Source organism: Magnolia sinica, chromosome 17, assembly GCF_029962835.1.
Source record: "Magnolia sinica isolate HGM2019 chromosome 17, MsV1, whole genome shotgun sequence".
NCBI lineage: Eukaryota > Viridiplantae > Streptophyta > Magnoliopsida > Magnoliales > Magnoliaceae > Magnolia > Magnolia sinica.
Window position 1 is genome coordinate 37,444,623 of NC_080589.1, and position 15,222 is coordinate 37,459,844.

Here is a 15,222-nt window from a genome sequence, read left to right on the forward strand (position 1 = left end):
ATTGTTCCTTGTTCAGTTAGTTAAAAAGGGCCTAGGGTTCTATTGATTTTAATTAAGTTAAACCCAAAGGCTACTTGAATCAATTCTCTTAGATTTCAAAAGAAGAGTATAGTTTACTCTTTTTAGAAATAAACTTGAAAGATATGAGATAAAGGGAATTGAAAAAAATCTATATAAATTTAATTATAAATACCATTCAATAGCTTGCTAATAACTTAAGCTTCTCTCTCTCTCTCTCTTGCAGAAGGATTCTAATAATTAACTTGAGCAATTCGGAATGAGAGAGGAACTCAATTTATAGGCAAAGAAGTTGGAACTTCGGCTAGCCCGAGTCAAGCTTTGACTAGCCTAAGTTCAACGTATTTGGTTCAACGGACTTTAGATCGCACGGGATAAGATTTATCCAAAATTCGGCTGGCCCAAGGTCAACTTCGGCTGGTCGAACAGCCCAATTCAGCTAGCTGAATTTGCCCTTCGGCTAGCTGAATTCCCCTAAATTCCAAAAGGTATTGTTGCTGGAATTTGACCCGAACTTTCTCGAGCCATCCAAATTTCAAGCTCGGGCTAGCCGAATTTGCAACAAAAATCAATTGTTGCTTTGGGCTTGAAGTTAGGCTAGCCAAGAAAGCTTAAGCTAGCTGAACTAAAAGTTAGGTTGGCCAAATTCCAAGCAAAATAGCATAAAAATCCAAAATAACACATTTTTTAAAGTACCTAGTCCTAAGGTCTTTCTAGGGTTTTATACCACCTGAGATATATCAAATATCTGTTCTTCTTTTACTTGAACTAAGTCTCGAATTTCATCTTGACTTTGAGCTTGATCTTTTCTTGAACGTTAGTCGATCTTGAGCTTGATCTTCTCTTGAGTATGGACCGATCTTGAGCTTAATCTTGTCTTGATCTTAAGCTTGATTTTCTCTTGATTGAGCTTGATCTTCTCTTAAACACAGACAGATCTTAAAGATCTATCATCAAGTTGTTTTGGCTTTACGAAATTTGACAACTAAAGTGTGCTCAACATTTTAGCTCTTATAAGAAGGCTATAAATCAGAATCATTGGTAGCACTAGACTCCTCCAAGTCTGCAAAAATGCCATCCATATTGATGTCGCCTTCTTGAGCATCTCCATGATCACCTTGTTGCTCAAGACGCAAACATAATCACATCATGTTCATATTTACATTGTTAAATGGAAGTTCAGATTCCGATGCTTCAATCGATGGAATTTGAATGCAATAATGTAAAGCAAGAGAAGTCATCAAAAATGCAAATGGAATAGAACTATAACAAGGATGCAGGTGATATTGAATAATCATATAACATATTAAAGAAGGAAGACATTCAAATATCAATGGCGACAACATGAATAACTCTCATCATGAAGGGAGTAAAATTAGTATTATTCCCTGCCCTAACATTTGCTGGAGCACAAAATCAGAAGGAAAGAAGTAATGAAAATATAGAAATTAGGGCAGAGAAGAAAGACAAAAGAGGAGAAATCGCAGTAGATATGTTGCATGCGTGCAACAGGTTTATTGTGCTGATCGAAGAGATGTCCCATTGCATGTCACGTAGTGAGTCTCATATGTGGTCGCGCAATGATGTGCGGTTATGTGGAAATGAAGGTTCACATGTGCAGTTGCCTATAAATACCCCCTCTCTCCTTTATTCGATTCATTCACAAGTGCAGAGCTCCAGGGAATTCTCAAGGAATTCAAATTTTCTCCAAGAATTCCGCAGAAGAAGAAGAGGAAGAAGAAAAAGAAGAAGAAAACCGGAGAAGGGTATTTGTTGCGCAGCCGCGCAATAGGCCTCCATTGCGTGGGTGTGCAATATTCCTAGTGTGCGCACAATGATACATCTACCTGTTTCACTCATGCAAGGAAAGGATGAAGAATTCTAAAGGATTCTCAAATCTGCACAATCCTTCTGTCACTAAGACAAATGCACTGTGAGCCGAAATGCTTTCGAAATCATAGTTTGAACTATTTCTATTAATATTGTTGCTGTATTCATTTAATATATTTGTATTGGAATCAAGGAAAATACGAGGATGTAAATGAATTCTAGAATCAATAAAAGTATCCGATGATGATTGTTCTCTCATATTCTTTTGTTAATTTTGAGTAAGATATCACAGTCTTAATACATTCATTTCTTGTTGAAATAGATGGCCAGCGAGGCTATAAAGTACATGCTATACAACGAGGCTATAAACGGATGGTCAGCTTACGCACACTATTTTTGTTAGTGCACTGATTTATTTACCTATTTATCAATCATGTGTGTTTGTGTGTCTGTGAGTCGGTTGAACCCTTAGAAACTAAAGACCAAAGACACATGAAGACTTAGAGCATCAAAGAAGTGAAGAATAGGTAAATTAAGGTGCCTTGGTCACACTAACCATAGATCCAAAATAACCTAGCTTATAGCTAATCCTAACATTTATAAGAAAACCTTGATTGATCATCACATAGCCTTAAGAGCCTTAATAGAACTGATAAGTTAGATTAAAAGAGGTGCAAAACTATTGTAAACATGAAAGACCAAAACAACAGTTTTTCGAAGGATTTTCGATCCCATCAACAAGTTGTTGATGGGTCTTAATTAGATCCTTCGATCGATCGAAGCTGTAGGCTCGAAACATCTAACACCTAGCTGCCTATAATCGGCAGAATCTCTACATTCAATCGATCGAAGGACTTGCTCAATCGATTGAATGTGCCAAAAAATGTCTAAAAGTAAACTATCTAAAAAGCTGGAGTTTATCAATCCCATCGAGTGACCTTCAATCTTATCGATCACATCAAGGGAACTTTGATCTTATCGATCTCATTAAGGGACCTTTAATCTAAATCTCAAGTGGACCACACCATAGAGAAATCAAACTCTTATGTTGAAAACTTCTTGGGGGCCACGGAAGTTTTGAATCAAGATGATATTTGCATTTTCCCTTCATTCAAGTTTGTGTGGCCTTATCTACAGGTTGGATAGCAAATAAACAATACATTGGGCCTAGGAAAGTTTTCAATGGTGAATGTTCAATTAAAATTATTTGCTTATGGCGTGGTCCACCTGAGATTTAGATCTGCCTCATTTTTGTGCCCTAAAACGCTCTGACAAAATGGATGGATGGAATTGACAAAAATACATATATCATGGTGAGGCCTCCAACTAGGTAGTTGGTGTTGGGTCACCAGCCAAACCGCATCCCCTAACATCAACCAGCTAGCTGGGGGCAAAGCTTTGTAGCCCTTCCACGTTACATGTGTTTTTTTTTCCATGCCATCCATCCATTTTACTAGCTCATTGGAGGGCAGGAACCCAAAAATGAAGCAGATCCAAATCTCAGGTAGACCACACCATAGAAAAATGGTGTTGTTAAAAATACTGCAACCCACATAAAAATGGTGCTGTTAAAAATACTGTTGTGGAACATTCAGGGCGACTATAATGGATTTGTCTCATTCTTGGGCTCATGCCCCAAAAGGAATTGGAAAAATGGATGGATGGCGTGGATTAAACACATACGTCATGGTGGGCCCACAGAGATTTGAATTAGTTCGTTGCCTGGTGTTGGGGTCACTACCCAAACTGTGTCCGGTTCTAGGTAGAGCTAGGCAGGGGGCGACCCAAACCCATGGATCCGACTCATCCGACTCGGTCAAATCCAACTTGAACCGAAACGAACGACAGAGTCGGGTTTGGATTGAGTAGATATATCCGGATCTGAAACCCGACCGAGTCAAGTTCGAGTTACATGGTAACTTGACACGACTCGAACCAAAACTTGATCTGGTCAGACTCGACTCGATCCGAAACCCGAATCGATCCAATTGTCGGGTAGTATATAAAGAAAATTTTCATTTCCTTTCCCTCTACCCTAACCCTACCTGCTGCAACCGATCAGAGCTACCCGATCTGAAACCGATTCCGGCACAGCAACATCCGTCCAGCCGTCCATCCTCCTTCTCCTCCTCTCTTTCTCACCTCTCCAGTCCACTTCCTCCCTCCACCTGCCCGGTAGTAATCCACCCATCCGATAGCAATCCTGCAGTAATCCGCCTCGAATCGCTTGATTAACGTAAAATGTAATTTTTTTTAAAAAAATAATTAATATATAAATGTTGGTCAAGCTCGCTGGTGCGTCCGAGCTGACTCGGGAGCAGCCTGGGCTCGTTGTGGTGGTCTGGGTTGGCTCGGGTGCGGTGCGGGAGTGCGAGCGAGCTCGATGGTGCGTCCCGCCTGGCCCGGCTTAGATGCAGTGGTGTGTCTCACCTGGCCTAGCTCAAGTGCGGACTGTGCGGTATAGCAGGGCTCGCTGTGGTGCGTCCAACCTAGCTCGGGTGCAGCTGGGCTAACCCTAAAACCTAAACCTAAACCCAAACCTTAATCCCTAAACCTAAAGCCTAAACCTAAAACTAAACCCTAATCCCTAATCCCTAATCCCTAAACCTAAAACCTAACCTTAACCCTAAACCTTAATCACTAAACCTAAACCCTAAACACTACCTTACGTTAACCCTAACCCTAAACTCTAAACCCTAATCCATAATATTAATAGCTAATCCCTAAACTTAAACCCTAAACACTAAAACCTAACCCTAATTCCTAAAGCCTAATCTATAAAATCTAAACCCTACATCCCTGCCTAAACCCTAAACCTAAAACCTAACCCTAAAACCTAATCCCAAATCCCTAATCCCTAAAACCTAACCCTAAACCCTAAACCCTGAACTCTAAATCGTAAATTGTTAATGTGTTTTATTTATTTGAATTAAACAATTAGTAGTTAATTTTTTGGAATTATGGTTTACATTGTTTATTGCTTAGCTTATTATTATGCTGCATTAGATAGTTAGCCTAATATGTTTATATTACATTGCTTTTTTTGTTTAGCTTATTTTTTTGCATTATATAGTTAGCTTAATATATATTACATTGCTTTTTGCTTAGCTTATTATTGTGACTTATGAGTTAAATAATTAGTTGCCCATTTGATGAATTCTATGTGACCAAACATAGATATAGTGTGTTTTTGGTGGCATAGAAATCGCTTAAATTGTCCCATTTTGGACAGTTCAAGGTTAAATGGATAGTTTATTTTCGTATAACATATTTAAATGTTCATAATTAATCTGCATTCAATCTCCTCATGTCTCTTTGGATATGTTTCTTCCTTTTCATTTCTCATCTCAAATATCTTCACATTGCTTAGATATTTGGCATCGTAATGTAAAGGAATATCGACTTATCTAGAGAGACATGAGGAGATGCTGCCGGATTTTCGGCATGGGCGTTTAAATAAGAATATGAAAGTATTACAATCTATCCAATGTTGGATGGATGACTAATTTAGGATTTAATATAAATCTTTAAGGCATTATAGTGTTAATACTAATATGATTTGGTATCTTTCAACTATTAGATGGCTAGTGAGGGACTTTCCAATACCCCGACGGTTTGTCAGTACATCGCCGATGATCTTGGAAGATGAAAGATTAGGTCTATAAGATGAAGATGTGCCTATTGATATTAGTATCTCACAGTCAGAGATTATAGGAAAATCGAAAAAAAGATCAGTAGTATGGGAAGATTTTGAAGAAGTTACCCTGAAAAACGATATTGTGAAGATACAATGCATATACTGCAAGGCTCAATATACTAAACGAGTTGATGGGTCGACCACATCTCTGAAGAAACATAGTCTAAAGTATCATAAAAAAGTGAGAAGTAGGACCTTGGGGCAATAAATACTTTCATTTACCCAATTTTTAGTGGGACCGTCGCAAGGTACATTGTCCATCTATAGGTGTAAAGAGAATATGTGAGTGAATTGACGGCCGAATTTATTATTGCCAATGAAAGACCGTTTCAGATGGCAGAGAGTCATTCTTTTGTCAAATTAGCTAGAGGGTTTAGCCTTATATACGAGAAGGTCTCCTGTATAATAATAAAGAGAGTGAAGATGAAAATGTATGAAAGCGAGAAGTTCAAGTTGAAAGGACAGTTGGAATCGGTTTTCCAAATTAGCCTGACATTAGATTTGTGGATGACATCCAATCAACGAAAGGGGTGTATGTCACTAATCGCCCACTACGTTGATGCCGAATGAAGGCTCTGCAAAAGAATCCTAAACTTTTGTTATCTTGCGTCTCCTCACACTGGATTGATGATTTCAGACTGCATGTACAAATGTCTTGTGGAGTGGGGCATTGAAAAGAAAATCTCCTTAATAACTTTAGACAATGCCTTTAAAAATGATAGAGTAATAATGAATTTGCGAAACCAGTTTAAGGCTACCGGTGACTTATATTTTGGTAGAAAGATATTTCATGTTAAATGTTGTGTCCACATCCTATACCTGATTGTACAAGATGACCTCAAAACAACTGAACTAACGATCGAGAACATTTTATTTTTTTTTTGTTTTGTTTTTTGGGTTAGCTTCTTAATACACACCTCGTTGTCAGTGTTAGTCACCCCCACTAGGGAATCGATACTAAGACCTCAGTGTTGAAACGAGGGTCACTTTCACGGTTATATAAATGGAACGAGATCGTAAAACGGTTGAATTTGTCATCTCTAAGAACAATGAAGCTGGATATCATGACACGTTAGAATTCAACTTTTGAAATGTTTGATTCAACGATGTCTTCCAGAGATGTATTCTTTTACTATATGGAGCGTGATAGTGCGTATCTTTGGTTGCCTTCTGATGATGATTGGTTAAGAGCTGAATTAGTTCATAAGTTCCTTTCAGCTTTTTACGACATAACGAATAAATTTTCAAGAAGCAAGTATCCAATAACAAATATATTCATATCAGAACTTTTGAGAGTAAAAGATGCTTTGAACAGAAGCTGTAGTGGACCATACTTTTTACAATTGATGACTATGAGAATGTAGTTATAGTTTGATAAGTATTGGTCTGAATGCAGTTTGGTAATGACTGTTGCAGTCGTTCTTAATCCTCAATATAAGATGTTCATGGTTATATTCATATTTAATAAGTTGTATAGTGAAAAAAGTGCTTCCGAGGTCGATAAGATTAGTGATGCAGTTGATGATTTGTACAATTTCTATGTACAAACTTTGGGCACTGCAAAAGATAAAACTGCAGCTGCGGGCCTGTGTACTCATGAAGTGGGTTCTAGTTCTACTGTTGATGAACAACCAAACACGATCAATGATTTTATGTCTTTCTTGGCACAAGTTGAGACTCAAACGCAGGCAACCCAATTAGAACTTGACCGCTATCTCAAGGAGCCACTTGTAAAGTACGAAGGCAAAGAATTTGATGTTTTTGACTGGTGAAAGTCAAAATCTCATGATTCACAATACCTCGTGCTCTTGTTAATGGCACGAGACATATTAATTTCAACCATGACGTCAAAATCTGCTTTTAGTATATGGAGTAGAGTCGTGAACAAGTATTGAAACTCACTTACAACAAAATCAGTTGAAGCGTTCATTTGTACGCAGGATTGGTTGTGTCCGATCTGGGAGAATGGGAACTCTGTTGATGAGGAGTTCGATGATGAAGAGAGTGACAAGCAAGATGAGACAATACCTGCAACAATTGTATGAAAGAGGTTGCAGGATAATACGTTGCCTTCTATTTCTCTTGCATTTGCTTACAACTTAAAACATGATTTCAATTAAAAAAAAAGGAATTAAATTATAATATTTGATAGGTGGATGTATATTTCTATCTTTTCATTTATACTTTTAAATTAGTTAATGTTGCATAAATCTCATATTATATGGTTGGCTGATTGCGTTTATTCATTACTATATCTTAATTATTTATGTTGCCTTAACCTAACCAGATTTTTTTTCCAAAATAAATACCTATAGATATGTCATTGGAAGATGATGCATCGACAACTATTTGGGATTATGGAGTCCAAGTCTACTTCTAGGATGGAAAGATAAAGTTATAATGTAGGTTGTGTGGAAAACAATTTGTAAACAAAACAAATCAGTTGAAATTACATTTGGCTCGTCGGGGAGGAGACGCTGCACCAAATAACAAAGCTCCTTAGGAAGTCCGGGATTTATTTCGAGTCATTCTCAGCTCAAATATAAAGATTTTCTCCATAACTCCCCTTACAACTACAACCAATACAACCAGCCATAAAAATATATAAAAGTAGGCTCATTATAAATAAAAAAGGGTTAAGCAGAGGAATTGCCTCCACAGTTAGTAGAAAAGAACAATTGAGACTTTTAAGGGAACGAGAAGAACAAGATTATAAAGAGGCCATAAAAGAAAGCTTAAAAATGACATCCAGGACCAGATAACAATATCCACCCCCTCCGAGACAACATGATGCTTAAGTAGACATGAGTAAATCATCAAAGTTTTTAAAACTCTCGTAGCATTTTATAGGCGGTTGGGAATCCCTTATAAATCGGATCATAAAAAGCGGCTAAAAAAACTTGTCAAATATATAAATGAGGACGATGGAAAGGCATCTCCACCATCCGATTTAGTAGATGTAACCGACCATCTTTTGAAGACTTCTAGCTCAGAGTCAGCCCAAAGTTCTCCTGCAGTTGAAGCCGTAAAAAGAGAACTAAATGATGATTCTGGCGATAAAGGTGGAGGTGGAGGAGAGGGTTACTATTATGGACAAAATTACTTAGGTTACACGCCACAAAGACATTTCATCATACATATGTTATTGAATAAATGAAATTTTTATTTGTCTATATGTGGACGTAGTTTATTTACTTTTAATTTTTGATAATGTTTATTTACTTTGTTCATTTTATGGACGTAGTTTATTTACCTTGGATCTGTGATGTTTTAATAGTTGAATGACCTAGCTCAATAGTCCAACGTATTGATATTATGCGTCTCACCATGAATGATGCTTTATGAAATCTCCCAAATTGAAAGCTCTTAACCTTGGATTTGTGATATTTTAACATTTGAACGATGACTGCTTTCTAATTTCTCTATTAACCATCTATTTGCTTGTCATCAATTGAATGGCTAGAATTTTCAAATACGGGATATACATCGTGTTTGGTCTAATCAACAGTGGACCCTGTAGTATGAAATGTTTCGATTCATCGACATTAAATTGACAGTGAAAACAAAATGTTAATGATAAAAAATGTAGTGAGATAAACTATAGAAAAGCTACTTGATTGAACTGTCTCCTGAGTTTTATTTTTAAACAATAAGTCATCCGTCCTGGTTCCAGCACAGTAAATGGGTGGACCCGATCAACACATGACCTTGCCATGTGTTTTGTGGAGAGATGGGTATACCATAGTCTAATTTTTCCTATTCTACTAGTAAATGGGTGGACCCAGTCAATACGTGACTTATATATTGTATTTTTTGAATGCTTGGCTAGCCAGCCCGATGACCCATTGACTTGATCCGAATCCGTGCCAACTCTATCTGACTTGATATCTCTAACTGAGTTGGACTTGGTTCGGGTCAGCCCAGCCAAGATCTGGACTCGGATCGAGTCAGGCCTGCTGGACTCGGTTCGAGTCGGATCGAGTTGCAAGGGACAAAACCGGATCGGGTCGAGTTGGACCTAACGCAGTCCGATTCGACTCGATGCCCACCTATTAGTCTGGTCGTTATGGGGTTAGCAGCCAAACCGCGTCCGAAGAAGAGAGAGAGAATGGGGGCGGTAAGAGCGTGGGTAGGGAGGAGGGTGGGGGAGATGGGGTTCAATGCAGGAGGAGGGCCCATAAACTGGTTCCCGGGACACATGGCTGCCGCTACACGTGCCATTCGTGACCGACTCAAGCTATCTGATCTCGTCATCGAAGTTCGTGATGCACGGGTACTAAAACTTTTACATTTTTCATTTTAATTTTTAAAATACCTCTCATTCCTCATCATCATCTTCAGGGATTCGTGCCATACCATTCATTCCTTTCTATCATCCACTCAACCTTTCTCATTTTCGACGATTTGCTCATTACTTGGGCGATGATGCATCTCAAATTTGTTTTCTTGAATGTTTGGATGCTCCATTTAATTGAATTGCATTTCATTTGTTTATTACTCTCATAAAATGGAAAAGAAAACCTCCAAGTATCACGATTGGGCCTTTCTACTTGGACGCAAGAATGTAACTGTAAATCATGTGCTACTTCCTTATCTTGGATACTATGAAAGATCGTTACCTGTTATCTCTTGATTAAACTGAATGTTTGCTGTTCAATTCATTTGTGTATCCAAACACAACCTTATTGTCTTGCATCGATATGGTCTCCAAGTGAACCCTTTGCGAGCTTGATGTAAAGGATTTGCTCTTTTTTGGGTTGCATACAGTCTCAATCGCAGACCACCAACAACTTGGTTTGGGAGTATTTTTTATTTATTTTTCAATTCCCATGGTCTCCTATTGTCAATGGGGCATTCAGTCACATGTCTTCTTGTCCGTGTTCTTAGTTCTCTTTGATTGGGATTTGGATTGTGTTCTGTTGCTTTATTGGTAGACACTTCCATCTCTATAATCTGAAATAGTTTCTTCTCTGTGTACATCTGTTGTAAGTGGGCCATTCCTCCACTTGTGCCCCTTATTGGATGGTTGGAATTGAAAGGTATCTAATGTTTCTATCTCAACAAACTAGTGTCCATGAATTAGAGATTAGGATTGTTCAAATAATCCATTTTTATTTTTTATTTTTATTTTTATTGTGATTCACCTTTGGTAAGATTCAAATCTAGTCAGTTTAATTTGAGGTAATGTCTACCATCTACACAATGTCCCAGTGCCTATGTATGAAGGATCATACGTTGGTGGAGTATCAAATAACTCCCTTTTGGTAAAGGTCTTTTTCACAAAGATCTTAAATACTCAGGAATAATGCAATGGATGATATGAAGGAATAAGAAATTGCAAGTGTGGCAGAAAGATAAATTAAACCATCCAAATTGTTGGGTCCAACTTAGATTGTGTTAAAAATAAATTTATTGTACTTTCTAACTAGTTGACTTGTAGACATTTTATGGATGGTTGAAATCAAAAGCATTCAACTGTCGAAATTTAACAATCAAATGCTTCTTAATTAATCAATTTGAAATTTGGATAATGACTTATCTAAATAGGGGAATACAATTTGGACAATTTAATTTGAGTTGATGTACAACACATGGACAATTGGTGAGTGATGATGTATCAATCATCACATATCAGAGGAGGGTCCGAGCCCCAGTGTCCCCGTGGTTAGGCGAGTACCTAGAGTCCCAAGGAGGAGCTGAAGGCCCCACATAGCATGTGGTTTGCGTGAATGATGTTTTCGGACCATTGGATTGCGAGGACTTCACGATCGATCCATTGCATGTGACTTGATCGTGGCCCACCGTGATCGTGGACGTCATCAAAGTTCATCGGATAGTCTCAGTTTCTTAGGATTATAGTGATTATTGTTTTTGAGTACTTAGTTTACTTTTCGAGACTTTATGATGCAATTGTCCCACATCCCACATGTGCACGCTTTGCAGGTGTGTACAGGAAAAGGACCACTTTCCTTTTTTAACCATCATCACTTTCCATTTTTTTTTTGAAATCTCTAAATTTGGAAATCTGCTCTTTCTTTCATATCTTTATTTTTAGGCAAGGAATAATTTTAAATATTTTCTTATTTAAGTATCTTCTTATTTTAGGCATTTTCTTAATTATAGAATGCTTTGTTACTTAGGTACTTTCCCATTCTATAGATTTTTAGATTTCATATCTTTTATTATAGATTGTAAGGTGGATTATAAATAGGACCTATGTCCTATGGAATAACACAAGCTGATTAATATTCTCTTTATGAAATTTCTTATTCTCTACGGTAGCTGTTGAGGGGGGGGGGGGGAAGTGATCTCTAGTTCTAGACAAGAGGATTGTTGAGCTTGCTCACAGTCTTGCATTTGTGATCTCTACCATCCAGCTAGAAGATTGTTGGATCTTTCCCACAATCTCTTTCTTTTCTTATTGATTTATTTGCTTTCCCTTTCGGGTTTGCATCACTTTATTTACATGTTTGATTGGTTTTATGCTTTTTTATAGGGGGAGTATTTGTAATTTACAAAGTAGGGGGGTAAAAGCAAACATGTTTTTCATTAATATGTGATGTTAATGGAAAAACTTGAAGTTCTCTTCTCTTTCTCTTGTGTTTATGGAGAATGTGGTGTGAAACCCCATTTGGTGTGAATCCGAATGAAAGCTACCTTGGTGTGAAGCCTTGTTTATCCATCTCTTTTCTCTTCTCAAGCTCCAAAGGTATTTTCTCTCATTTCTTCTATCTTTTTCCCCCTCAAATCAAGATCCTTTATGATGCGGACACAGGTGCATTCAAGGTGTACCAATGAAGAAAGCGCCAACCACAAGTGCCGTCCTTGTGGATAGGCGAATATTGAGGAGCTGAAGACCTTTCACATGTGATTGGACATATAGAAGACCCCACTTAGGGAAGACACATGTGAAGGAAGATTGGAGACAGAAGACCGAGCGCCCAAACTTTCCCATACTTATGTTATTTGCACGTTTTTTGACTTAGTTAGGGGTCTTTTAGTAATCTTATATCTTTATTTGCTTATCCTAGGGGTATTTTAGTAATTTTATGTCTTTATTTGCTTATTTAAGTGAGGTAAAGCCCTAAACACGAATTTCAACTATTAATTAATGAAAAGCAAACCCTTTGGTTGCCTCCTTCCTCTCTTCTCTCTAATGGTGCTTCTTCTCTCCCCTTGATCTTTTTCTTCTAATTTCTTCTTGTGCCCCTCCAACTTCCTCAAGGTAATAACTTTCTTTCTTCTAATTTTCAGTTTTGGCTAATTCCTCTTCGATCAAAATCTTGAGAACCGATCTAAACCCTAAATCCCCAAATTCTCAAATCCCTAATCCGAGAAACTTCTTGGTTCTTCGGACTAGTGATCTTCATTGATTGATTGGGTGTGACCATGCAAGATCGGGAGGTCTCATCCCTCGCCGGATCCAACCTAAGTAGTACTTGAATTTCATATTCCATGGTTGTAGTGATGGCCCGCTCCATTGCATGTTTCCTTTATGATTTTCTCAGTTATGATGATTACTGTTAGAATTTTAGATCATTTATTCCTTTTATTTCCGCTGTTTAATTATCTCCATGAGCATGCATCATAATTAGGGCTGTCCTGCGTCAAATTTGGTATCAAAGCCTAGGCTTGCATGGTTTTTTGTCTAGATCGAGTTATCAAATTAGGGTTTTGATTTTTAGGTTTAACTTAGGAAAGTTCCAGGTTTAGAAAGTTTTAAATTTTAGAAACTTTCCAATTTTAGAAAGTTCCTAATCTGGAAAATTTTCAGATTTGAGTTGTTTCCTGTTTCAACTTAATTGTGTCAGTTCATAGTAGTTTTGCATTCATCGCATTCATCTTGAAAGTCATAACTCCTAGTAGTCTAGTTAGGTAGAGTTTGGTTCAAGTCTTCATTGTATGCCCACGAGAAGAGGTAGAGGTTTCGGACTTCAACCTACCATGAATAACGAGCAGTTATCTGAGCAACTTGCTCAATTGATACAAAAGATAACCGCCCTAGAAGCAGGTCAAAGGCGTGAGTTTGCCTGCCTTGAGAACCAAATTACCACCACCATGACTAAGGTGGAGCAACTAGAGGCGTCCCAAAAGGAAAACCCCGCTGTAGGGGAAGATGCGCACTCCCAAGTGGAAGGAATCATTGAAGAACGTGCTGCCACACGTGGTGGTAGTGAGGATAGAGATTGTGGTAACGGTCGTGGTGTGGTGCGAGAGGCACGAGCCACATGTGGTCATCAAGACCGTTATGATCCAGATGAGCGTGCGATGAAGAGTGTGAGAGTTGAGGCCCCGAGTTTTGATGGACGCTTGGATCCCAAGGCGTTCCTTGACTGGGTTGCTGACATGGACCACTACTTTGAGTGGTATGGCATGTCGGAAAACCGTCAAATGCGGTTTGCTAAGATGAAGCTTGTGGGTCAAGCCAAGCTTTTTGTAAATGCTTTGTATTTGTTGCAGAAAACTAACGTCATTGAGTAATGGTAGAAGCATGAAAATGTTTGTTGATATTGTATGCAAAGAGAAATTAGTGCCATCTTATACCTATTATAAATCAGAAATAGAAATTTACTCTCTCTCTCTCTCTCTCTCTCTATTAAATTTCTTTCAACTTTTGTGCAGATTCCCTTGTCTTCTGTGAATGAGGACCTTCAGAGTGTGCTTTCCAGTAAAAGGCGTGTGATTGCTCTGAATAAGAAGGATCTTGCCAATCCAAATATCATGCATGTAAGCGGTGGTTTGAGTGACCTGTATCATAAATCATTATGTCAACAGTGATCTTTTTGAAATCTTATTATTCTATTACCTTCATGAATATACCGAAAGCTAAAATGTACTTTCTTCATACTTTTGTTGCTTATGTTTAAACTGAAAATCTGATTTCATCCATCGACCTTGGTTATAAAACTATCCTGCATCAAATTTTGGTATCAGAGCTTAGGAAAACATATGGTAGATTTATCTTAAACTTAGCATAGTTTGCGTCTTGCTGAATTTTAGCACTAGGATATTTCATTAATTATATTGCTGGATTTTTAGGATTAGCTGTCTCCTTAGTCATATAGAGTCACATAGGTTCATCTAGACTTGTCTAGGGTCATATAGGGTCATGTAGAGTCTTCACATTAAGTTTCCCCATGCATGCCCATGCGATTTGGGTGTGGGTTTGGTCTTCACTCCATGATGAATCTATAATAACTCACCGAGTTCATGCAAGCTATGAACACCTGTCTGATAGCCATAGAGGTGCAAGGTCGAGCCAACTATAACCAATTGGTAGCTCAGAAAAACTGCATTGCTCAGTTAGAGACCTCCTTACAAACTAACCCCAACGCTGGGGAGGATGGCCAGTCCCAAGTGGGAGGCCTTACGCATAACGATGTAGGAGGTCACGTTGAAGGATGTGGAGAAATCTGGGCCTGAGGCGGTGGCCATGGTGGGGTGCATTATTGGGCACCCTAGAGAGTTCCATGACCGCTATGATCCAGATGAGCGGGTCATAAAGAACGTGAAGGTCGATGCGCCAAGTTTTGATGGTCGCTTGGAGCCCAATGCGTTCCTTGATTGGTTAGTAGACATGGATCACCACTTCGAGTGGTATGAAATGTCTGATCCCCTTCGAGTGAGATTCGCCAAGATGAAATTGGTGAGCCAAGCGAAACTGATTTGGACAAACG

General features: G+C 38.3%; 1 protein-coding gene across 4 annotated transcripts in view; it reads left to right on the plus strand.

Annotated features, from left to right (window-relative positions):
- Window positions 1–9,648: 9,648 nt before the first annotated feature.
- The window catches only part of LOC131230232 (short integuments 2, mitochondrial), a 115,473-nt gene continuing 109,899 nt past the window's right edge, over window positions 9,649–15,222 (plus strand). For 3 of the 4 annotated variants that reach the window (XM_058226060.1, XM_058226063.1, XM_058226061.1), the window contains exon 1: window positions 9,649–9,818. In XM_058226060.1, the coding sequence (XP_058082043.1) occupies window positions 9,654–9,818 (165 nt within the window). In that variant the 5' untranslated portion in view covers window positions 9,649–9,653. Of the gene's footprint in view, window positions 9,819–14,167; window positions 14,273–15,222 lie in introns of all 4 variants that reach the window. The other variant, XM_058226064.1, reaches the window with a different exon arrangement.